At 43.0% G+C, this 26,450-nt stretch overlaps 2 protein-coding genes across 2 annotated transcripts in view; one reads left to right on the forward strand and one right to left on the reverse strand.

The window, feature by feature from the left end:
- Positions 1 to 26,450, forward strand: part of LOC138372432 (uncharacterized) — a 107,686-nt gene that overhangs the window by 11,388 nt on the left and 69,848 nt on the right. The window contains exon 2 of the mRNA XM_069337917.1: positions 12,700 to 12,770. Within this exon, the coding sequence (XP_069194018.1) occupies positions 12,765 to 12,770 (6 nt within the window). The 5' untranslated portion in view covers positions 12,700 to 12,764. The remainder of the gene's footprint in view (positions 1 to 12,699; positions 12,771 to 26,450) is intronic.
- On the reverse strand, positions 9,424 to 10,205 carry LOC138372343 (tigger transposable element-derived protein 7-like). The gene is made up of 2 exons (XM_069337624.1): positions 10,067 to 10,205; positions 9,424 to 9,761 (listed from the first exon to the last, which is right to left on the reverse strand). Exons 1-2 carry the CDS (start codon positions 10,203 to 10,205, stop codon positions 9,424 to 9,426), a joined length of 477 nt encoding a protein of 158 aa, XP_069193725.1.

Here is a 26,450-nt window from a genome sequence, read left to right on the forward strand (position 1 = left end):
TGAGACCGTTCGCACACCAGTGACTGTCCCTTTATCACCCCTTCCTGTCCCCCTCATGTGCATGTCCAACCCATGCTGGAGTCATTCAGGGGACCCTCCCTTTTTAATGTTGTGAGGTGTGGGGGTTGTAGGGTTGGTTCTGTACTCACCTGGTAAGGCTCCTGGCTGTGCTTGCAGGATTTGAGCTCTGGCTCTTGGGTCCCGCCTATCTGGTAGAACTTGCGGGATAGTACCAGTGGAGTACAGTGGTGCTGTTGGCACTTTTGGGGAACACTGTATTACCATCATTGGTCTGTGCTTGTTACACGACCTACTTGCGAGCATAAGCCTTCTTGCTGGTTCGTCCGTGGACTTCCAGGGCGCACTGGCCTGTTTTCGTATGGCAGTTCCGGCCCGTCCTGGTTGTGGGGGTATGTGGGCCGGTGGTCTGCTCCTCGCAGCTGCCTGGTGGGCCATCCTCTGGCCGGTCTGGCCTGACCTTGGGCCGGGCTTCAGGTGTAAACGAGCTCCCGGTACCTCATCCAGCAGGTATCGAGCGGGGTTTCTCCGCCGTCGATCGCCTGGTGCAGGTTTCTGGGCCTGCAGGGTTTTGTCATGTCTCCGTTGGCCCTGTCTGGGGTCGGCCTGCTCCGTTCTCTGCCTTTGCAGAGGGGAGTTGCTATTTACATGTTGCATGTTGCAGTGGTGCCTGTTGCGGCTGCTGCACATGTGCATTGGTACCGTGTTTCACGGTGGCGTGTCCTTGTTCCTGTGTCCGGTTGTGGAGTGGCACTTTGCTGCCGTTTTGTGCCTGGGGATTGCGTGGGGTTTTTGTCCCTGCCTGATTGTCCACCCCTGGTTGTTCTCCTGGGGTTTTTTGTGCTTCTGCTCTTTCTTCCTGCCTCCTCTGCAGCAGGGATGTTCTGCGTGTGTTCTTAGGCGTTGGTCAGTCTGTGTCCTGTGATGTGCTTCTTTGTCTCGGCCTATTGCAGTTGTTTGTGCCCCTTGGTTCGGGTCCTGTTCTGGCGGCGACCCTTCCGCCTTCTTTGGTTTTCCTAACTTGCCCTGCCGTTTTTTTTTTTTTTTTTTTTTTTGGGGGGGGTCTTGCGATGTCTCGCGTCGGACCCGTCGTTTCTGAACTCCTGGCGGGCTTGCATGCTTTGGGGAGTTTTTCTGTTCAGCAAACGTTCCATCTCCTTGTGCCGCCTGGGTTTCGGTGGTCCCGCCCAAGATCTTCTCGCTGCTCCGCCTTTTCCTAAGCTCGGGGGGGGGGGGGCCTTGTCGGGGCTGCTTATGTTCTGCCTCGTGGTCTCGCCTCCGGTTGGTGGTCGGGTGGCTTCGTGGTAGGTGTCCCACCTGCGTGCTTCTCTTGGCGGCAGTATGGGGTATTTTGGCGGTCCTTCCTTTTCCTGTCCCTTCTTAGGTGGTTACTCTTGTTCGCTTGGTTTACTCTCGGCTTGGTTTTCTAGTGGGGGTTGGGGGCTGTCGTCTTGCCACATACTGTCGCCTCTTTTCGTGCGGCGCAGGCGGAGCCGCTTCAGCTTGCTTTCGGTCTTGGTGTTGCTTCTGCACCGTTAGTCAGCTGTCTTGTGCGTCGTTTCACCTCCGGCCTGTTCGTGCGCCGCTTGCACCATCCTGGTCTCTGGTCAGCGTGCTCTGTCTTCTCCTCGGTTGGTAGTGCCCCTTTGGTTCCGGTGTGTTTTTTCGTCGGCTCTTTCCTTTGGGCCTTTGCCTCTGGGGGTCTGGTCGCTGAGTTTTCTTGCTCCTTCGGTTTTAGCGTTTTGGTTGTTTGATGGCAGCAGTCTCCATCTTTTCTGGCGCGGGGTGGGGCTGCTGCATTCTGGAGGGGTCCAGGGTTTGTTGGTGCTTCGTTGGTCGGGCCGGGGGTGTGTCGTTTTTGTGTTTAGTGGCGGCCCTCCGCTGTTGTTTGCTTGCCACGGCGTTTGGGTCCAGAGCGCGTTTTGCGGTGATCCGGTTCTGTTCTTCCCGGTTCGCGGGTGATAGTGTCCCGGGTGGTCAACCGTGTTCTTGCGGCTCAGCTGCCTGTGTTCTTCCCTCATGCCTGTGGCGTTCGTGGCTTCGCTGCTCTCGCTGCAGTCTGGGCGACGTGGCCTTGCAGTCTTTCGGGCATGGATTTTTGGTGTTCGTGCAGGGGCCTTGCTGCTCGTGGTTCTAGTGTTGTTCCCGGGATGTTCGGGGCTGTGGCGCCTTGGGTTGGCGTTTGCTGCCAGTTGTCTCGCCTCCTTGGGGGGTGCGTGGTGTCCGCCTCCCGGTTTTGTCCCTTTAGACATTCCTCTGTGGGTAGTTAGCTCCGGGGAGCCGACGGAGCTCCCCCCAGAAAACCAGCGTTGAATGTAATGAAACGCCATTTTCTGGGTGAGACCCGGAGGCTCCCTGGCAACCCTCCCTCCCTCCGGTCGGCGTTTTTCGCGTGTTTTGACAGCCTCAGAACTGATGGGTGGATAGCCGGCGTGGGAGGTCTGGGGCTCCCCCTTCCCCCTCCCGGGGAGGGGGAGCTGCACAGACAGCGGCGCGGTGACGTATGACGTCATACTAGTTTCCTTGTTTTCTGTTGAAGAGTTCTATCCACTAGTTCGGCTTAGGTAGCAATTTTCACCAGAATAGGGGTTTGTTTTGGAATGCTTACCTTTCTGGATGCTTGACCTGATCGATGGCATAGAATGCTTCCAACCACACGGGGGTTTCTATAGGCCATTGCTCCCCTTGCCTCTCTGAGGGGGCCAGGTTCTGGCTCGTGGTCCCCGGTAGGCTCTAGAACTCCATACACATGACTGATGCCAAAGTCTGACATTAGCATATCAGCCTGGTAAAGCTCCGGGGAGCCTCCGGGTCTCACCCAGAAAATGGCGTTTCATTACATTCAACGCTGGTTTTTAGTTTTGTTTTTGAATGACGCCAAAGTTGGACAGCTTTTCAATTCATTAGGGAGTGAGTTCCATAGACTAGGTCCCTTTATTTGTATAGAGTGTTTACTCTGATTAAGTTTGACTGGGGATGTCACAGAGATATTTATTTCTGGTGTGGTGATAATGGGTCCTATTACATCTGTCCAGGGAGAGTTTCAGTGCAGGATTTGCATTTAAGAACAGGGTTTTGTAAATGTAGTTGACACAAGAGAATGTGTGGAGTGAGATTATATTTAGCATGTTTAAAGAGTTAAACAAGGGGGCTGAGTGTTGTCTGAAAGCAGAATTGGTTATTATTCTGATTGCAGATTTTTGCTGGGTGGTGATGGACTTGAGGTGGTTTGCAGTGGTAGAACCCCATGCACAGATACCATAATTAAGATAGGGATAGATAAGTGCATAATATAGTGAGATGAGAGCAGAGTTAGGTACATAATATCTGATTTTGGAGAGTATACCAACTGTTTTAGAGATTTTCTTAGTTATGTGTTGTATGTGGGTGCTGAAGTTGAGTCTCTTGTCTAGGAATAGGCCATGAAACTTGCCATCATTTTTATTACTAATGTTAACATTGTCTATCTGAAGCTGAATTGCATTTGTTGATTTGCTACCAAATAAGATGTAGTAGGTCTTTTCTATGTTAAGTGATAGTTTGTTGATTGACGTCCATAAGTGAACTTTTTTTAGTTCATTATTAACAACATTATTTAGTGTATGTAGGTTGGGGGTTAGAATAGATGAGGGTAGTATCATCAGCAAACAATATAGGTTTCAGAATGTTAGAGACATTAGGCAGATCATTGATTTATATAAGAAATAGGAGAGGTCCCAAGATGCTGCCCTGTGGCACTCCAACGGTTATTGGTAGAGTGGGAGAGGTTATATCATTGATGGCTACACATTGGTGTCTATCACTATGATAGGATTGGATATAGTCCAGGGCATGGCCTCGGATTCCATTGTAACACCGTAAAGGTGTTTTGTTTTGTTGTATTTAATATGTATATATATATATATATATATATATATATATATATATATATATATATATATATATATATATATATATATATATATATATATATATAGTTCATGAGTCACAGACAAGGATTTGAAAGGCGCTATTCAGTCGGCCTGAAACTCACACCTCTAAGCGTTAATGACCTCAAGTTGACCTGAGGTCAGCTCAAGCAAATTTCACCTTGCTTCTGCTAATCTGATAATTGTAGCCTGATAGCCTTCAAACAAGCCGCCAGTTCTAGGTGTGGCTTGTTAGAGTGCCTGGGGCTATCTACTTGTGGGCGGAGTTAGCTACTAGGTTTCCCAATATATACTCGGAGAGCTGTAGATTCGGGAGGATAAGCAATAGGAGAACAGCCAGCAGAGCAGAACAGAGGACAGCATAGCCAGGGAGGCTGTCAGCCGGACAGGGCGGGACTGTTCCTGTCAACTACAGTCCCCCCCTCCCTCTCTATCCAGCTATTGGCAGACACTTGGTGAGTTGAACATGGAAGGTGACTTAGTCGTGTTTACTAGTGTTGTGTGACTAGCAGGGACAGACAGTGGTAATGGTCTCAAATTCTTGGGTAGTGGCTCACTTTGTAATTTAATAGTGAACCTTCAGTTTGTTTGTTTGAATTATGATATCTATCCTTTTAAATATACTTGATGAATTTATTGAGAAATTCACTTACTTTTAATCTGATTTTAATTGTTTCTAGATTTGGGATTTTTGGATACAATATGCAAACTAAAGTGTAGAGTACTCTTGAGACTATGGGATTAAAGAATCTTGCCTGGAACATGATTCCCGTTGACATATGCTAATAACATCTTTTGATACAGACAAGTTCCATTCCTTGTCATGTATGTACTGTCTAGAATGGATGGTGGCAGCACTACTACTTCTACTGTCTACTTTTGTACTTCTACCCACCTCTACTTTTGTACTTCTACCCACCTACCCTTCTAGCTCTACCTCCACTCATCTCCGTACTCTCTCTCTTCTCCCTCTGCCCCTCTCCAAACTCTCCCTTTCAACTGACAACCCTCCTCGCTCCTCCCACCTCCCTACCTCTCTTACCCCAAACCCTCACTCATTACTTCATTATCCATTTCTTCCCTCTTGGTTCTCGTATACATTTGTGGCAGTGAAATGGTTCTGGAGTTTCTCTAGAGTTTGTGGGTAGCTGATCAAGTTACAGCGCCTTGTAGTTGTAGCACCTAGGTAATCAAATACCTGGGTTACAAGGTGTTGAACAAGAGAGGTTGCAGTAGGAACTCTGGGGGGAACTCTAGAATAGTTGACTAACTGGGGGGGCGAACTAATGGACTAAAGAGAGCTATTTCCCCCACCCCCCGTTACACCTTAACCCTCAAACCGCTAGGGGCCCAAATGGAATTCACACCCACAGGCGCAACAAAAAAAAAAATCCAAAAAATTCTTTCGTCTTATAGAAGTGTTCATTTTTGTTCCCTGATCACGGAAAAAATAACAAAAAAATCGTAGATGGCATATTTTAGCCGCAATAGGGTAGGGAAGTGTGGCAAAAAACGGGCGTTGGCAGAGCCTTCGCCAGACGAGGTCTACTCCGCTCGAGCTGTCAGACGGCAATTGCCACAAATATATTATTACCTAATTATTTCAATGTCACTGATTGATTTTTTCTTAGTTTTTTTTTGCAGTAATATTATTCCATACAGTGAATTGTGGTATATTTATATTATAAAATGTGTGAACCATCGCTGTACTCAAAATTATGGTGTGCATATTAGTGATTCAATTATTATGTTCATAAAACAATAAACAAATAGTTTTGCTGTTGTTACACTATATACACACGTTATATATAAGTATCTGCATGTTTTGTACACCATAACGAACTACTAAGTTGGTCTTGTGAGTCAAAAAGCAACGAGGAGTGATCGCCAAACACCAGCGAGCCACTCACTGCCACTCCCTCCCTCAACACCACCTCACTCACCCTCATTCACCTCCCACAATACTCTTTCTGTATTTATTCACTATACACATACGTTATATATACGTATTTACATATTTTGTTCACCATAACTGTACATCTAAGCTTGTATTGTGAGTAAAGGCAGAAAGACGTAGCTACTCACACAGTCAGCTGATCGGCGGCCGCCCTCAAGGCCAGACGCACTAATATTTGTCCTCCAACAATATTGTTTGTGGTGTTATTACGCCATATACACACATTATATATAAGTATCTACCTGTTTTATTCACCATACCTGAACAAATAAGCTGGTATGGTGCCCAAAGATCATAGTGGCCATCAGTAAACAACATGCCAAGTCGTGCAGACGATGCTCCTCTCTCACCAAAATGGCGGCTCCCAACCTACTCCTCTCGCTGTTATCTCTCACTATACACAAGTTATATATAAGTATCTACATTTGTGTTCACCATAGCGAACCACTAAGCTGGTATGGTGAGTGCAGTCAATAAATGGTGGCCACACACAGTCAGAAAACGACGCCACAACCCTCTCTCCCACAGCCTTACTCCTCCCTCCATGGAGCATAGCGCTAAATATCACTACAATCCTGCTATTATCAGAATCCTGGTCAGTTTTATCACAGTCAGGGGGCTTCAGTAATACTATCACTGCTAAATAATAGCAGTATCATTTATATTATGGTATTTGTAGGCGATGCTGTGGTCACAAGCTGAACAGCGGTGCTGTGAGCTCGTGCTGCGTGCACCAGCCTTGGTGGCTTGCTCAATACTGACGCTGTAACACCCAAGAATGTTGGCCTGGATTTTTTTTCTAGGTGGCATCTGGCAACTATCGGTCGTGGCTGTACTATAGCTGCCCCTATCCCAGGCGGGCGTTTAAATTATAGCGCTAGACACGAAATCATATATAAATGATGTGCGCGGTTTCGGTTTTGTCACTGATATCATTTATATATGATATGCGCGGTTTGAGGGTTAATGATGGAGTTTACGTAAGAGGTAGTTGTGATTAACAGTGTCAAAGGCCTTTCTCAGGTCAGTGAAGAGTCCAATCGGAAACTCATTTTTGTCAAGGGCTGAGTAAATTATATCAAGGAGACTAATAATTGCATCGTTGGTACTCTTTTGGGAGCAGAAGCCAAACTGACAGGGGCTGAGTATGTCAAGTTTTACGAGGTAGGAGTAGAGCTGTTTGTAGATAATTTTTTCAAATATTTTTGATAGTATGGGTAGGTTTGATATTGGTCTATAATTGTTTATGTCTGCCGGATTGCTTCCTTTATGAACTGGTGTTACTCTTGCTTTTTTAAGGATATCAGGGAAGGTATGACACTCTAGGGATTTGTTGAACAGCAGAGCTATGGGTGGCGCAAGGGCATGGGAGGCGCTCTTGTATACAATGGATGGGATTTCACTGATGTTCCCAGCTTTGGTTTTTAGTGAGTGTATGATGGACACAACATCTGTCGGGCTGACTGGTGAAAGGAGAAGAGAGTTTGGATAGCTGCCTGAGAGATATGTATTGATATGTGTCTGAGTCTGTGGGATTTTACTGGCAAGGTTAGCACTAACCGATGAAAAGAAGCTATTAAATTCACTTGCCATTTTTAAATCAGTTGACACTGTGTAGCTATCCTTAGAGAGTATTATCTGGTTGTGGGAGTGTCGTTTTGTTCCTAGGATATTAGAGATGGTTTTCCATGTGTTTTTCATGTTGCCTTTTGCTTCTTTGAATCTATTCTCATAATATGAAAGTTTAGCTTTTCTTATGATACAGGTAAGCACTGATGAGTACCTTTTAACTACTTCCTTTATAACTAGGCCAATCCTAGATTTCTTTTCATATTCAAGTTTTTTGTTGATTGATTTGAGTATGCCACTTGTGAGCCACGGATTGTTTATTCTTTTGTCAGTTACTTGTTTGATAAGGAGGGGACAGTGAGTATTGAAGAAGCTTAGAGTTTTGGAGAGAAAGAGGTTAGTTAATGAGTTGATATCCTGTGTATTCTTGAATTCAGATTCCCAGTTAATATTGTGAAGTGCATTTGAGAGATTGCCTAAAGCTGATTCACTGTGTAGCCTGAATGAGAGTTTGCTTCTGGTGGTGTTATGTCCATGTTTGCTATGAGGATGGTACGATAGTGGTCAGTTGTTCAATCATAGATTATACAAGATGTAAGGTGTATATTATATTCTACGATCAAACAGTGATTTTACTGTTATTGCACTATATACACACATTGTATATAACATATACATTGTATATGTATTTAGTCTCCGTGGTGTAGTGGTAAGACACTCGCCTGGCATTCCGCGAGCGCTATGTCATGGGTTCGTATCCTGGCCGGGGAGGATTTACTGGGCGCAATTCCTTAACTGTAGCTTCTGTTTAACGCAACAGTAAAATGTGTACTTTGATGAAAAAACGATTTTTCGCGGCAGGGGATCGTATTCCAGGGACCTGCCCGAAATGCTACGCGTACTAGTGGCTGTACAAGAATGTAACAACTCTTGTATATATCTCAAAAAAAAAAAAACATCTACATATGTGTTCACCATAACGAACCACTAAGTTCGTATGGTGAGCCCAAAAAAACAAGATTGAGCTACCACACCCAGCCAGCCCTCCCTCACTTCTCCAACACCTTACTCGCCAACATTCCTCCTCCCACTATACTGTTATTGTTTTTATTACACTATTTACACACATTATGTATAAATATCAACATGTTTTATTCACCATAACCATACAACTAAACTCGTATTATGTCCAAACAGAACAGTGGCCACCATACACTGCATGACAAGTCACACAGCAGAAGACAACGCTACGAGTATGACACCACCTCCCTCACCAAAATGGTTCCTCCCAATATACTCCTGTTGCTGTTATTACACTATATACACACACATTATATATATGTATCTACATTTGTGTTCACCATAGTGAACCACTAAGCTAGTATGGTGAGCAAAACAAGAGTGGCTGCCACACACTGACGCTACCTCGATTCCCCTCCCTCCCTCACCAAAATTCCACCTGCCCACAATACTATGCACAGCACTAATTATCACCACAATCCTGCTATTATCGTCCTATCATGGCTAAATAATACCAGTTTCATATATATTTTGACATTATTTGGCAATGCTGTGGTCACAAGCTGAACAGCAGTGCTGTGAGCTCATGCTGCGTGCGCCAGCCTTAGTTGCTCACTCAGTACTGAGGCTCTTACACCCTGGAATGTTGCCCACGATTTTTTTTTAAATGACGTCTGTTTATAAGAGCCCTGAGGAGGCTGATGTGAACCCCATGTAGCTGCGGGAGTTTTGAATCATACGCTATACCTATAAGATCCCTGAGGTGTGTTACGCACCACCCGTCGAGCGCCTACAAGCGCGTTGCACAGTGCAGTGGTTAAGTATCTCGTCTTCCTCAGAGAGCAGAACTTCCATAATGTCTAAATTCATAGCTCAGGCATTAGCCTCAGACATTAGCCAGACAAAGCCTTTTGAGAGCATAGATAACCCTTAATCCATGAATTGTATTACAGATGTAGTGTTTAGTGGTAAAGCCATACATGTTATTTTGCCATCAGGCGATGTTAATTTAGCAATGGGGTGAGCTGGGGCATTATCTGTCAACAGCATTACCTTTACCTTAGCAGGATGAATTCTACACTCATTGATCTGCTGCTTTTTTACTAATTTATAAAAGTGATACTGGAACCAATTCTCAAAAATAATCTGTGTGAACCAGGCATTTTTTGTGTTGTAGTAGATGGCAGGTAGTCTGTTCGTGCAGTTTTTCAATGCTTTTGGGTTGGCAGATTTCCCAACAATTGCGTACTTTGTTCGGTGACTGCCATCTGCGTTACAGCACAATCTTGTTAATGATGCCATGCCTCTCTTTAAATCGACATTCCCATTCAATACAAGCCTTGAAATTGTCTATGTTTAACTTTACAGCAAGTCTTTCAGCTGCATTTCTAATAGAATCAACTGAAACAGCAATTCCTTTCGCACCATGCTGTGTAAACCATTTAAATACAGACGAGTCCAAACCCGTATACTTTGCAGGCCTCAATTTTTCCTGTTGCCTATTGCATCAGTTTGAGCAAAAAATTTCTTAATATTATCCTCTGCTTTTTTATATCACAAATTGTAGTTTTACCGATGTTGAATTCTTGGGCAAGTCGAGTGACAGAGTATCCACGCTCTACTTTCTCTGTGAAGTCAACTGTCTGATCAATTGACAAATGTTTTCTCTCTTGGTTTATACCTTCAATACCATGAATGCTGCTCTGAGACATCTTGACAGATTAAATGAGTTCAAACAGTAAAAATTGTTAAAATTTATCACAAAAATCCTTCGCACATGAGCCCGATGTTTTTACCCCAGGAAGAGGAGAAGCACATGGTGCCAGCCATCTCACCCAGGCCCAACGTGTTAACATGACCTGTGCTTATTTTATAGGCATACTGAAAATTTAATGTACATATTGACTGTTACAAATTGTTTTATTTAAAATATTATTATTGTTATAATTAGAGAAATATTGTTAGTTTTGAAGTTTTATGCATTTTATACAGTACAGTTCTGTATTAACCCTTAAGCTGTGCATGGCATACATATACGACAGGACCTGATGGTAAAGTTCAATTTCTCAAATTTGCTCTAATGCTTTCCAATTTTTTGTGCATACTAGCAAATCCTGCAACTTAGTCTAAATGATCACAAACGTAACTTGTAAAGTAAGAAAATAAAAAATAATTATAAAATTGAATATTGAAAACTTCAGATATTGAGATCAGCTGCAAAAATATAAACTATCACCAATTGTTCATTTGGTGTTATTATGCTCTCAGAATAGTATATGATCTTCATTTTCATAGATTTAGAATATATGTTTACAGTTTAGTTTACTGTAAAAAATATCATCAATGTGGCATTTGAATTATGTGCCAAATTTAGAAAAAAATTGATAACTACAAATGTTCAGGGTTTGTGAAAAATCCATTCTAATAGGATTGTAGAAGAGACAACTGTGCACATTATTTGTAAAAATGGTGAGAATCGGTCAGAAACTGAATTTATATCACTGCTTTATCAGGGCAGCTTTTCCAAGAATGCAGTCACCTTTTCAAACATTCCCAACACTTCCCTGATCTAACTGGAAGAGGCAGCATCCTCCCTTACCTCCTCATCTCCTTACTAATGGTGCAAATTGTTGATGAGGACCTGCCATACTTCCTTGTGAGATCAGTCACACAGACACCACACTCATGCTTTGCTATTATTTTCTTCTTCAAATCCACAGTAATTGTGTCTTTCTTCCTCTTGACAACACTATCTTTAGCAAGCAGCTTCTTTGGCGACATCTTGCGTTACAAATTGTAGTCACAAAACCACAAAATACCGAAAGAAAAGTGCAAATAAATGCAGAGGGATGCTTGTCGTGCGCGATACAACAACAACACTGGTGTCGGAGGCGTCCGAGAATTTGCAAGAACCCGTGAGACGCTAGGAAGCACCATGTGGTTTTGCTCGTTAATAGAGGTGAAGCTCGTCAATAGAGACAAATTTGCTGTGAGTGGCTCGCTCGTTACTCGAAATGATCGTAGATACAGCCACTCGTTAATCGAGGTGCTACTGTACTTTATAAAAGTGATAAAGCCCTGATCATCAAAACCGCCTAAAGAGACAAAGAAAATAGAATTTGAAATCTGTGAAAAACTCAATCAAAAAAAATTTAAAGTCCCAAGTTCTGCCAGTTGTGACTGATTTATTGGGTGACCAATTTCATTCTATCTTGACATAGTTAGGGATGGGTATGCACTCTCCAGGATGTAGAGGTTACATCAAAATGGGATAATAAACAAAGGAGATAAAAAAATATATATTTTTTGGATATTGGTGACAGTAACAGATATTAACATTAGGCAATACATTTTTATGATATATAACAAAATAGAGCATGATAACATACTCATTATTATTGGTATTATTATGTATTACTCAGCAATGCTATACAGGCACCAGCTGCATATCTACTTTGTGGACACTTCTTGCTACTATTCTTCTTCTTTGTACATTGTACACGTACTTGCATCTCTTTATTACTGCATTATCCCTCAGTTCCAGTTAACAGGAGCTGTTCTCCTTATCAACAAAATGTTCTCCTTTTTAAAAAAAAGTGTCTAAAATACATTTCTGAACATATTGGAATGAAACTTTCATGATGCTTATGCTAATAAGTTGGAGATTTGTCTAACATTTAATATTAATTTTCACATAATTCAAATATTTTTTGCCCAGCCCCAGCTTTTACAGCCCAGGCTATAGCAGCATTTACAGGTTAATGCACATGGTTTGTATTACGTAGGCTGTTAGAGAGGCGGGGGAGGCAACCGAGAACCCGCCCATACCCCCTTCCCCTTTCCTGCCCACCCTCCTTACTCCTGCCCACCCTCCTTACTCCTGCCCACCCTCATTACTCCTGCCCACCCTCCTTACTCCTGCCCCACCCTCCTTACTCCTGCCCACCCTCCTTACTCCTGCCCACCCTCCTTACTCCTGCCCCACCCTCCTTACTCCTGCCCACCCTCCTTACTCCTGCCCACCCTCCTTACTCCTGCCCACCCTCCTCACTCCTGCCCACCCTCCTCACTCCTGCCCACCCTCCTTACTTTTGCTCAAAGCACAATACCTAAAAAAAGTTATTAAATTTTTCTAAAAATTTACTATGTTTTGGTGGGAAAAATTTAGCCATAGGAACCTTAAATTTGTTTTATTTTGCCTAATAGGTAATACTGCTTCCAGTCTCTGCTCGGCTCCCAAGGACGATAGCAAACACAACTTCTGCCCATTAATGATGGTAAGGACAATTTTATTCTTACTGTACCACCAGTGTGTGTGTGTGTATCATGATATTGTCATTAACTAGTGATGGTAAGTATATTTATTATGTTGTCATTAACTAGTGATGCTGAGTGTATTAACCCTTTAATTGCGCAACACATCATATGATGGGTAAGTGACTTCCAGTAACTTGCGCTCCACATCATACGATGCATTGGAGTACCGCGCAAGATTTGAAAGGCCCGCGGGTAGAGGGGGCTCCCATATGCTGCTTAGGGGTTATAGTAAACAGACGCCATTTTGTAAAAAAATTCCAGCTCGCCTACCATCGCGTGGGAGGCATCAGTTACCCAGCAGCCACCATGTCGAGCGCATGGCTGAACACTTCCCGGGCGCGCACCACGTAATCACTCGCCCAAGAGCAAATAACCAGTGAATTATTTTCTGATGGTGAGGAAAGTGATTTTGATAACTGATATTAATAAAGACTACACACAATTGACCGATGATAGTAGCACGAACAGTGAAAATGAGATACAGCCGCCTCCCATGGCGAGGCCTATACGCTCACCTATGCCGCCTCGCCCAGTGTCTACTCCAATTCACCCTCGACCACACAGTTCATGTGCTTATTTAGAGTCTCAGGATATTTTCGGTGACGAGTCAGAGGAAGGTGACTCTTTTTCTGGTTTTAGTGAAGTGGAATCAGAACATAGTGTTACCGAGCCTGGTGCCAGTACCAGTGGTGTTACTGGGTGAGAATTTGTTGCATCAGCAGCGTCTCGCCCAGCCAAGCGCCACCGCATGGAACAACATGAGGCACCAAGAGTAGTGTAGTGATGGTGATGTTCTCGGGTAGTGTACTCACCTAGTTGTGCTTGCGGGGGTTGAGCTCTGGCTCTTTGGTCCCGCCTCTCAACTGTCAATCAACAGGTGTACAGGTTCCTGAGCCTATTGGGCTCTATCATATCTACACTTGAAACTGTGTATGGAGTCAGCCTCCACCACATCACTTCCTAATGCATTCCATTTGTCAACCACTCTGACACTAAAAAAGTTCTTTCTAATATATCTGTGGCTCATTTGGGCACTCAGTTTCCACCTGTGTCCCCTAGTGCGTGTGCCCCTTGTGTTAAACAGCCTGTCTTTATCAACCCTGTCGATTCCCTTGAGAATCTTGAATGTGGTGACCATGTCCCCCCTAACTCTTCTGTCTTCCAACGAAGTGAGGTTTAATTCCCGTAGTCTCTCCTCGTAGCTCATACCTCTCGGCTCGGGTACTAGTCTGGTGGCAAATCTTTGAAACTTTTCCATTTTAGTCTTATGCTTGACTAGATATGGACTCCATGCTGGAGCCGCATACTCCAGGATTGGTCTGACATATGTGGTATATAATGTTCTGAAAGATTCCTTACACAAGTTTCTAAAGGCCGTTCTTATGTTAGCCAACCTGGCATATGCTGCTGATGTTATCCTCTTGATATGAGCTTCAGGGGACAGGTCTGGCGTGATATCAACCCCCAGGTCTTTCTCTCTTTCTGACTCTTGAAGTATTTCATCTTCCAAATGGTACCTTGTATCTGGTCTCCAGCTTCCTACCCCTATCTTCATTACATTACATTTGCTTGGGTTAAACTCTAACAGCCATTTGTTCGACCATTCCTGCAGCTTTTCCAGGTCTTCTTGAAGCCTCAAGCTGTCCTGCTCTGTCTTAATCCTTCTCATAATTTTGGCGTCGTCAGCAAACATTGAGAGGAATGAGTCTATACCCTCTGGGAGATCATTTACGTATATCAGAAACAGGATAGGTCCAAGTACAGAGCCCTGTGGGACTCCACTGGTGACTTCACGCCAGTCTGAGGTCTCACCCCTCACTGTAACTCTCTGCTTCCTATTGTTTAGGTACTCCCTTATCCACTGGAGCGCCCTACCAGTTACTCCTGCCTGTTTCTCCAGCTTATGCATGAACCTTTTATGGGGTACTGTGTAGTGTGGTGATGTTCACGTGCTTCCACCTTATGTGCACGTAGCGGCCGTACTGTGCGTAGACGGGCTTCAGCTCCTGGTTCACTGTGTACATCACTTCCTCGCCGTTGTGCCCCTGTTGCGTCTCGCAGGACACCAGGTGTACTAGTGTGGAGTGATGGTGCTGGTTTTATTCCTCGAATTCCTGCCTTTGACAATAAAGATGGGATTACCGAGCTTTTCCCTGATAATGGAGAGGATATGAGTGAATTTTACACTCATATCCTATTTTATTTTACAGCATTCTATGATGAGCCGCTCATGGAATATATTGTACACCAAACGAACCTTCATGCGGCTCATCTCATTAGAAGAGAGATAACAGAATTTTCACGATTGCAACATTGGAAAACCACCAATGTAGGTGAAATGTATGTGTTTTAGCAATATGTATGTTAATGAAGCACTGTGTCAAACACGCTATCACAGATTACTGGAGCAAAGATCTGACTATTTCAACACCTTTCTTAGGGAAATATATATCCCGAGATAGGTTTCAGATACTCCTCAGGTGTCTGCATTTTGCAAGTAATGAGGACCGGACAGAGGATGATAGACTTTGGCGAGTGATGCACTATATGAATGAAGTGATTGATAAGTTCAGAGATTTTTACGTACCAGCACAGAAGCTGGTGATTGACGAATCCCTTGTGCTTTTCAAAGGATATGTTTCATTCAAGCAGTATATTCCCTCCAAACGAAACAGATTTGCATTTGGATTGAAATTCTTTGTACTGTGTGACTGTGAAACAGGATACGTATTACACATGATTCTGTATTCAGCTATCGATGTAGACATTCCCGGTAACGACGAACATGGTTTCTCTGGTAGTGTGGTGAAGTCACTGATGGCACCATGGATGAACAAGGGCCACATCTTATACACAGATAATTACTATACAAGTCCATTGCTAACTACGTTTTTGGTTGAAAATAGAACTGGATTGGTTGGCACAGTAAAGGCACGAAGGAGGGAAATGCCAGTGTTTGATGGTAGACTTGCAGTTGGTGAGTGCCAGTTACGGAAATGTGATCAAATACTCTCGGTTCGGTGGAAAGACAAGAGAGAAGTGAACATGTTGACAACCATTCATGAGGGTACAATGGTGAACAGTGGCAAGGTGAACTGTGTAACGAAAGAACCAGTATATAAGCCAGATTGTGTTCTTGACTATTATATCAACATGCGTTTGATTGATAAGGCTAACATGATGGTTGGCACTATTGAGTGTGTGCGGAAAACATTTAAAATGGACGAAAAAAGTGTTTTTCCATCGTGTTGACATGAGCATGTTGACCTGCTATAATATGTATCTGGTGAAAACTGGACGTAAACCTAGTTTCCGTGCGTTTGCTTTTACACTTGCAACACAGTTATTAGCAAAGTTTGGTAAAGATGTCCCTGGCATGCAAAGACCAATCATGAACCCAGGCTTGCTCACATGGAGGCCTTTCAGCAACACAGACTAAAACATTTGCCACCAGCTGGAAAGCATGCAATAGGCCAACGTAAATGCCTAGTATGTAAAACAACAAAAAGGAGAGTACAGAAACGTAAAGTGGTGCAAACATGGTGTGAAGTGTGTGCAGTTCTATTGTGTGCTGTCGACTGCTTCAACGACTACCACTCTCTCCAAGAATTCTAAATGTGCAATAATAGTGCGAAAACCTGTACATAGTGCGTGCTTGTGTGTACATATAATAATGAACATTGTGATTACATAATATAATGGCGTAATGGAAAACATTTGTGTGCACATGTGTATACTCGATGTATGTAACATTTATTGACAATGACTGATGTAACATTATGTGAAACACAATTAGTGACTAATATTGCTAATAAAATAGGCCTAGACACTGTAAATAATGACTCGAAAATAAATTCGTGGCAACTCTGGCTGCTTGAAGACCGTGTGCGACGCCTCTGGGACACACCGTGCATGAGCGATCATGCAGGGTGTAATGTCATCGCTCATCTTGTCGCTCAATTACGTCGTCGGTAAGTTCAATTGAATTTTTTCCTCGTGGTCAGGGAACACGACTTAACAGGTTAGGAAAAAAAAATATATATGTATATATATTTTTTTTTTTTGGTATGCGCCTGTGGGTGACAAATGCTAAATAGCCCGAAGCCACACAAGGGTTAATCTTGGTGTTTTCATTACCCAGTGATGGTGAGTGTATTCATCATATTGGCATTACCCAGTGATGTGGATTGTATTAGTCATAGTATTATTAACCAGTTTTGTTGAGTGTATTAACCCTCTCAAATGCATTAGCGCCTAATTTCGATCAATCAAGGGGTGCGCATAACACCTTTACCACTGCACTGTGCCAAACGACAAATGCTTTTCGCCAATAACTGTCCCCCACCGACAAAAGTTTTTTTCGTACACGGTCAAAACACACTCGCGGTAGGTTGGATACAAAATGAACTCTTGGGAGGGGAGGACCAGTGAGAGGCAGCTTTCTTTGAAAAAAATTCCCAGAATGTCCTAGGGCTGCTGGCTGGGTTAGTATTGAGTAACCATGGGGTGGTGCACACGCCTCTGGCTCCCAAACACCTGTCCGACGCAGTGTTGAAAGATCGCTCTCTGTCGGTGAAATTCAGACCTTATAGCTTGAAGAACATAAGGGTCATGATATTGATGAAGCTAGGCGCAATACGGACCTAACACAAAGGTCAGAAGCAAGTGATACCGCACCTATTAGGACGATACAGCGAGCGTATCCAGTTGTAGCTGTGAACGCCACCCATGCCCACCTATGCCATTGCCAATTTATATAGGTGATACATAGATGAATCGTTTTCTGGGTTCAGTGATGATGCATCTGATACAAGTAGCATAGATGAACAGTGTTAGCGGTTTCCATGGTGGTGTTTTCCATAGATATTTTCAAGATTAGCTGAATCTCTTCCAGAATGGCTGAATCTCTTCCAGATTGACTGACTATTTCCGAGGGTGACTGAATCTTTTCCAGAATGGCTGAATCTCTTCTAGATTGACTGACACTTGCCATAAATGACTGAATCTTCCAGTCAGGAACCTTACAAAGCGATATTTTCAAGACTACCTTACGCATTACAAGCTTGGCTACATACCACTTACAAGTACTAAAGCCAAGGGTGTACGTGAGTGCGTTATTTGCAAGCACACAGAACAAAGAAACAGCGAAAATGTATCTGTACCTGGTGCACCGAGACCGAAGTCGTGCTATGTACCATGGACTACTTCATTGATTATTACTCACTTCCGAAGTACTGATTGTGTAATACAGTGTGTTAGTGTGTAAATAGTGTGTGAAACTATACATATTGTATTCTTAGTGAATTTTTAGCAAGTAATATTGCAACAATAAACATTGTGGATACATTACTGACACACAGTATCACAGTTCCATGGAACATTATGAACGTTCTGTTGTATACATATTGTAAATAACAAAAATATGCATCATATACAATAAAAAAACTAATAAAACTGCATTGGAAATACATAGAACAAATAATTGAAAATATATTTGTGGCAACTCGCAATGCTTGAATGGCCTGCACGCTTGTTTCTGGGAGTTTCTGGTACGGGCGACCAGCCGTGATGACGTCACAGCGCACCTTGTCCACGTCCCCACAGCCAAAGTAAGTGGAATTTTGTATATATTTTTACATAGACATGTTCAGGGAAGGGAATTTATAATTTTACAAACAAAAAGATTTTTTGGGAACACTTGATTTCATGCGCACGGGGAATGTCACAATAAACATGGCGCATCACAGTGTTTAAGGCTCTCGTATGTATATTGTAGGGTTCAAAACTTGGGTACAAGATGGATTCCTGAGGTGTTTGCCAGCTTGAAAAAAATTCCCAGCATTCCCCACGGTTGTGGGCAGGCTCATATTCAAGGTAGCAACCATTTTGTATGTATCCATATTGAGCTCCCAGTCTCTAGTTGGCCATGTTTTTGAGAAAACACTCTTTGATGTTGAAATACAGGGCATATTCCTTGAAAATGAGCATGCCAGGGATTTTGATAACTCAAATCTGGAAAAAGACCTAAGACAGGTGTCTGATACTACTGATACGGATATTGAAGTGAACGATGTGGAGAGTGTGTACAGTACACAGCTCTCACAGCCCTGCCATGCCGGCCTAGGTCATCACCATCAGTGGAACAACACAAATGATTTTTTGTATGTTCCACTGAACATTTAGCGCCAAATGCAATTTGTTCGGACTATCCGGGAATTCTTTAGAGTAGGGTTCGTTAGAGTGAGGATGCACTGTAATTGAATCACTAATATGCTCACAATACTTTTTGAGTATAGCGATGGGTCACACATTGTATTATATAAATATATCACACTATTGAATAATATTACTTGAAAAAAAAAACAAAAAAAATCAAAGACTTTGAAATAATTAAGTAATAATATTTTTGTGGCAACTCCCGCCTGACAGCTCGGGTGGAGCTGACCGCCTCCGATGATTACTCTGTCAACGCCTCACTTTTGCCAGACTTCCTCGCCCTATTGTGGTCAAAATATGTCACAAATTATTTTCTATTTTTCCCATGATCAGGGAACACAAATGAACACTTTTATAAGACGTGTTGCAGGCTAAAATCGCAAGAGAGCAGCCCAAGGGTTAACAAAAACCAACTAATAATATCAGGGGTTTCGCGGCCTGATGAGGGTATCGACATCATAAAACCAAAACACGCTGAGTCCCTGATGAAGGTAATACCGTCATCAATTAATGCATTTTTAAAAATCCCATTTATTGTCTGAATATTATGGAACTGGTTTTAAATGTGCCCCTTAATATTGTGAACAGTTTGATAGCAAAATGAATGACGTAGCATGAAAATTGTGGTTAGAAAGCTGAAAAGAGTACAGTTCATCCTCACTAACGAACCCCATTCTAGCGAATTCCCAGAAGATCTGAACAAATTGAATTAGGTACTAAATGTTCAGTGGAACATACAAATGTTTGATTAAGCGAGGATTGTTCATCCAAGCAGTCACCGAGACCGAGCGTCGGAGGTGGCTGTCTTCATCTATGATTCGCCAAAGTGTAAACAGTTATACAGTGTTTTATTATGCTTACCCATTGTTTCTAGGGATAAATGGTTGAAGGATGATAAAATGGTATCAAGGGTCATTGGTGAGAGTTGTTGTCAGGGGGGTCAAGTGGTGTCAGTAGTTAGGGTTTATTGTTAGGGGGGGTAGGTGGTGTAAGTTATTCTCATGGAAGGCAGGTTGTCAGTGGTGTAAGTTGTCAGGGAAGCTGGAGTAATAGTGGTGTCAGGGGAGGCTGGTTGTGTCAGTGGTGGAAGTTGTCAGGGAAGATGGAGTAACAGTGGTGTCAGGGGAGGCAGGTTGTGTCAGTGGTGGAGGTTGTCAGGGAAGATGGAGTAATAGTGGTGTCAGTGGAGGCTGGTTGTGTCAGTGGTGGAAGTTGTCAGGGAAGATGGAGTAATAGTGGTGTCAGGGGAGGCAGGTTGTGTCAGTGGAGAGCTCTGGCCAGAGTTATCATGTAAATGGCAACACGTGGCAGGCGCCTCCATGCTCCACCTCGATAGTTCACTCACTGTCTGCTTTTCACCAAATTAGCTGAGAAAATGTTACCATTTCAGTTGTTTGCAACACAAAGCTCTATCATATTCCATAGTCAAAATGAACAATTTATAATAAATTGTGGTGTCAGTGGTGAGAGGATGTATTAGGGGGTGGAAAGGCGTCAGAGAAGGAGGGCGAGTAGAGACGCCAGCTGACTGCTGCAGCACGTGCCTGCCTCGATACTAAGCTCACTTGCTGCTTTTGACAAAATTAGGAGAGAAAATTTTACCATTTCAGTGGCTTGTAATGCATCGCTCTACCATATTCCGTAGTCAAAATGAAGAATTCATAATAAAGTGTGGGGTCAGTGGTGAGAGGATGTATTGGGGTGGGGGGGGGGGGGAGGGGTAAGGAGGCGGCTAGCCTCTATGCAGTCAACATTGGGTCGAGTTTCGTCGAGGTCTGGGTTCAAGGCCTGGTTTGAGGTCTGGCCTGAGGCCTGGTTTGAGGCCTGGCCTGGCCCAAGGCCTGTCAGTCTGGCTGCCACCCTCCCCCCCTCACTCCTATACTGCCAACATGCTACAACCCCCCCCCCCCTCCCGCACCTGACTACCAGCGGCCGGCCCTGACCCTCCTTCCCCTACCACCGGTGGCCCGCCAACCACCGGTGGCCCGCAAACCACCCCTCCTCTTCAGTTTGTTGAGAAAATTATGTGATTTTGCTTTTTTGGATTCAATAATGCTCATATATGTAGAATTTTTAATCCAAATTGTTTGTAAGTGATTGTTCTATCAAATGCCATAGTGAAAATGAAGACTTCATAATAAATGAATTGTTTATGAATATTTATGTAGACTGATACAGTTGGCTTATGGAAATCCTGGCCATTACATCATATTTGCAGCCACCAATAACAGTCACATAGTTTTGATTTTAATATGGAATTGTTTACCATTGATTGTTCTATCATGTGCCATGTTCAAAATGATAAATACATAATAAATAGATTTTCTGTGATTTTTTTGTTTTGTTGATAGTGGATGTAGGACCTTTGTTATTTTCACATGAAGGGGAGGGACAGCCTGGGGTTGACGGGTAGAACGAATTCCGCAGTGAAACGAATCGGCCTCGCCTCATATAACACCTACGCCTCGTTCGAGTGAGGTCACACTGTATAAACATTTGAGTGTGGTTTGTGCGCTCACGGCCAATGCTCAGCCTTCGTTGCAGTGTGTGCCAGGTCGCATGCCAGGCCAGCAAAAGAGTTAATCTTCCTTGGAGATTTCAATTTACCGAGTCTAAGATGGATAATGGCAAACACAAATGTCATGGCAGGGAATGACCCGGGAAATAACCAACCACAGGTCAGAGAACTTTTGAGATTCTGTGACAAATTCTCGCTCAATCAACAGATTACAGAACCAACTAGGAACGAAAACACACTAGACTTGTTTTCTAGTGTGTTTTTGTTGTTTTCTAGTTTTCTAGACTTGTTTTCTAGTTCATCATTAGTTCACAAACAATGATGAACTAATCAGAGACATCACAATCTCAGATACTTCATACTCAGACCATAAGCTCATTGAAGTGCGAACTAGCATAAATAATGGTAGTAGGTCTAAGAGACCCAACAAGCGAGAAGGAATATTCAATCAATTCAATTTTAACAATAAGAGGATCGACTGGGAAAAAATAAATGTAGACCTTGCAACCATTCAATGGGAGACGGTCTTAAGCGACAAAACTCCCACACAGGGAATAGCTCAACTGACAGCTGAAGCTTACAAGGTCTGCTTGAAGCACGTGCCTGTGAGGAGGGGCAGAAAGAGGACCACTCTAGAAAGAGAACGCAGACGACTGTACAGGAGAAGGAAAAAAATAACGGAAATGCTTCGGCAGACACAACTATCACAAGCAAAAAAAATAAGCCTAAGCAGGGAGATCGAAGAAATAGAACAAACGTTGAAGCGATCATATGAGTCTGAGGAAATGGAATTGGAACAGAAAGCTATACAAGAGATAAAGAAAAATCCGAAATATTTTTTCACATACGCAAAATCAAAATCAAAAACCTCTACCAGTATTGGACCGTTAATTACAAATGAAGGTACGTACACAGAGGACAACAAAGAGATTAGTGAAATTCTAAGACGCCAGTATGAGGCTATGTTTAGCACACCAATAAACAACATGAAAGTTGATGACCCCAGACAGCTTCTTTATGAATGACATTCAAGCTGCAGATAATATAACGGATATTACCACAAACTCGGAAAACTTTGAAAGAGAAATTGACAATATGCCTATGCACTCAGCTCCTGGGCCTGACTCATGGAATTCAATATTCATAAAGAAATGTAAAGTACCAGTAGCGAGAGCATTCAGCGTAATTTGGAGAAAGAGCCTGGATACAGGGGAGATACCAGCAGCACTTAAATCTGCAGATATAGCTCCGTTGCACAAGGGGGGGAGTAAAGCCTTGGCAAAAAATTATAGGCCAGTTGCACTAACATCACACATAATAAAAGTGTTTAAAACGCCTGTATATAGGGTAATAACACCACAAACAGTATTGTTGGGGTTGAAACTTTAGTGCGTCTGACCTTGAATGTGTGAAGGAAGCAGCCACCACCTGACTGTGTGTAGTGATGTCTCTTAGTGCCTGAACTAACTATGTCAACTTAGTTGTACAGTTGTGGTGAACAAAACATGTAGATACTTACATATAACATCTGTATATAGTGAATAAAAGCAAAAACAGTATTGTGGGAGGAGAATGTGGGTGAGGGAGGGAGGAAGTAGCAGCCAGAGGCGGGCTGCCACTGGTTGCCACTGCCACTCAGCATGCCAACTTAGTGGTTCGTTATGGTGAACACGAATGTAGATACTTATATGTAACGTCTGCATATAGTGAATAAAAGCAAAAACAGTATGGTGGGAGGAGAATGTGGGCGAGTGAGTGGCTGGCTGGTGTGTGGCGGTCACTCCTCGTTGCTTTTTGACTCATATTAGCGATTTAATGGTACATTATGGTGAACAAAACATGCAGATATTTATATATAACCTGTGTATATAGTGTAATAATCGACAAAGTATTTGTTCACTGTTTGATGAACATAATAATTGAATCAACAATATGCACACTATATTTTTGAGTACAGCGATGATTCACTCATTTTGATTCACTCATTTTATTATATAAATATATCACACTACACACTATTGAATAATATTACAGCAAAAATACTACAAAAAATCAATCAGAGACATTGAAATAATTAGGTAATTATCTCTTTGTGGCCACTCCTGCCTGACAGCTGGCGAGCAACAGACCGCTTAGGACGCACGCTGAGTCAGCGCCTGTTTTTTGCCAGAGTTCCCCGCCCTATAGCGGGCAATATATGCCACTTACGATATTTTTTATTATTTTTCCCGTGATCAGAGAACACAAATTAACAGGTTTAAAAGAAAAAATAATTTTTTTTTGTATGCGCCTGTGGGTGACAAATGCTAAATAGCCTGGAGCCACACAAGGGGTTAAACATAATACAGGGTACATAACACAATCAAATTTGCCCACAGTATGTAAGCACCATGTAAAGAATTTGGGAATAATGATGTCTAAGGACCTAATGTTTAAGGAGCATAACCAAGCAAATATTGCGTCAGCCAGAAAAATGATGGATTACGAGAACTTTCAAATCCAGGGATCCCATCACAATGGTTGTGCTCTTCAAATCACTTGTGTTGTCGCATCATGAGTACTGCTCAGTATTCACTTTACCCTTCAGAGCAGGAGAGATTGCAGAAATAGAGGGAATACAGAGAACTTATACAGCATACATAGACCCGATAAAGCACCTAAATTATTGGGATCGTCTCAAAGCCCTCCAAATGTACTCACTAGAAAGACAACGAGAGAGTTATCAAATAATATACATATGGAAAATACTAGAGGGCCAGGTTCCAAATCTACACTGTAAAATAACAACATACTGGAGTGAATGATACGAAAGAAAATGCACAATAAAACCAGTGAAGAGCAGGGGTGCCGTAGGCACAGAGAACACTGTATAAACATCAGTGGTCCGCGGTTGTTCAACATTCTCCCGGCAAGCATAAGAAATATTGCTGGGACAACCATGGACATCTTCAAGAGAAAACTAGATAGGTTTCTCCAAGGAGTGCTGGACCAACCTGGCTGTGGTGGGTATGTGGGCCGCTCCAAGCAACAGCCTGGTGGACCAAACTCTCACAAGTCAAGAGTTTGAGGAGTAGAGAGTACTCCTCAAGTACTTCCAGTAGAGTAGAAGTAGGAGTAGAACAACTCCCAGAACCCCATCAAGCAGGTAAACCGCCTCTAGATACAATGAAGATAAGCCTTAGCCTACACAATGAAACTTGTAAAAGCAACTGTATTGCTGCTGCCTCTAATATCAACTGGGAGTTTGAAATAGGTGACATAGTGAATATCAACCTTGCAGTGCAAACATTTCTTCACAAAACTTTTAGCCTTGCCTTAAGGCTACCTTGAGGTGTTTTCTGGGCTTAGTGTCCCCGCTGCCCGGTCGTCGACCAGGCCTCCTCGTTGCTGGATTGGTCAACCAGGCTGTTGAATGCGGCTACTCGCAGCCTGACGTATAAATCACAGCCTGGTTAATCAGGTATCATTTGGAGGTGCTTATTGAGTTCTCTCTTGAACATTGTGAGGGGTCGGCCAGTTATGCCTCTTATATTTAGTGGAAGGGTGTTGAACAGTATCAGGCCTCTGATGTTGACAGAGTTCTCTCAGAGTACCTATTGCACCTCTACTCTTCAACGGGGGTATTCTGCACATGCTGCCATACCTTCCGGTCTCAAATTATATTATTTCTGTGTGAAGATTTGGGACCAGCCCCTCTACTATTTTCCACGAGTAAATTACAGTAGTTGCATGTCTCTGCACCTTTTCCAGTTTGTTGATGTGCTGCTTAAGATATGGGCACCATACAACCACTGCATATTCCAGTTTTGGTCTGACAATAGTTGTGAATAATTTCTTTAATATTTTGCCATCCATGTATTTAAAAGCAATTCTGAAGTTAGAAAGTGTAGCATTGGCTCTTCACACAATGTTCTTTATGTGGTCCTCAGGTGATAGCTTTTTATCTAGAACCACTTCTAGATCTCTTTCTTTATCCGAATTCTTTAAAGATTTCTCACATTTCATAGAGGTGTCTGAATATAAAGTGAAAAAAATGCCAAAGGAGCTAAGTAAGAACAAAGCATTTGGTCCAGATGGAGTTTCACCATGGGTTTTGAGAGAATGTGCACTTGAGCTCAGCATTCCACTTAACAGATTTTTTCAGGTATCCCCGTGAACAGGAGTCCTAGCAGATGTGTGGAAAAAGGCTAACACAGAACAAAGGCTAACACAGCTAACACACTACAAGGTTGATATTCACTGTACTACCTATTTCAGATTCCCTGTTGATATTAGAGGCAGCAGCAATCTACAACAGTGGCAGCAGGGAAGATCCCATCAAATATAGATCTGTATCATTGACAAGTGTTATAGTCAAAATATTGGAAAAAACCAGCGTTGAATGTAATGAAACGCCATTTTCTGGGTGAGACCCGGAGGCTCCCCGGAGCTTTACCAGGCTGATATGCTAATGTCAGACTTTGGCATCAGTCATGTGTATGGAGTTCTAGGGCCTACCGGGGACCACGGCCAGAACCTGGCCCCCTCAGAGAGGCAAGGGGAGCGATGGCCTATAGAATGGCTTATCCATCGTTAACGATGCATAAGCAACAGGGCTCCATTAAGGAACATATAATCTCTTCCCACAACCAGACCATCACCAGAGAGTCTTATCAAAAAACACGGAAATCATCGATAGATACAGCGATAGCAGGCGGCCTGATATCTGCGAGGCACTACACACTAAGAAGTCGATACCAGCAATCAACAGCCAATTAATGCACAACTATATTCTACCCACTTCAAGACTCCGCACCAATATAGAAGCATCAAGAAATATGGGCCAATAGGCCCATTGCAGTTACTTACATTCTTCCTTTTAACTTACAAAATATTATACCCATTGTTTCGTGTTCTGTCTTGTGTT

Source organism: Procambarus clarkii, chromosome 38, assembly GCF_040958095.1.
Source record: "Procambarus clarkii isolate CNS0578487 chromosome 38, FALCON_Pclarkii_2.0, whole genome shotgun sequence".
Taxonomy (NCBI): domain Eukaryota; kingdom Metazoa; phylum Arthropoda; class Malacostraca; order Decapoda; family Cambaridae; genus Procambarus; species Procambarus clarkii.

Bases quoted from the DNA above. Each gene is read 5' to 3' on its own strand.
- LOC138372343 (XM_069337624.1), bottom strand. From the start codon at position 10,205: ATGTCTCAGAGCAGCATTCATGGTATTGAAGGTATAAACCAAGAGAGA. The intron at 9,762-10,066 runs GTAAAACTACAA...GCTGTAACGCAG, and splicing joins TGCCCAAGAATTCAACATCG to ATGGCAGTCACCGAACAAAG.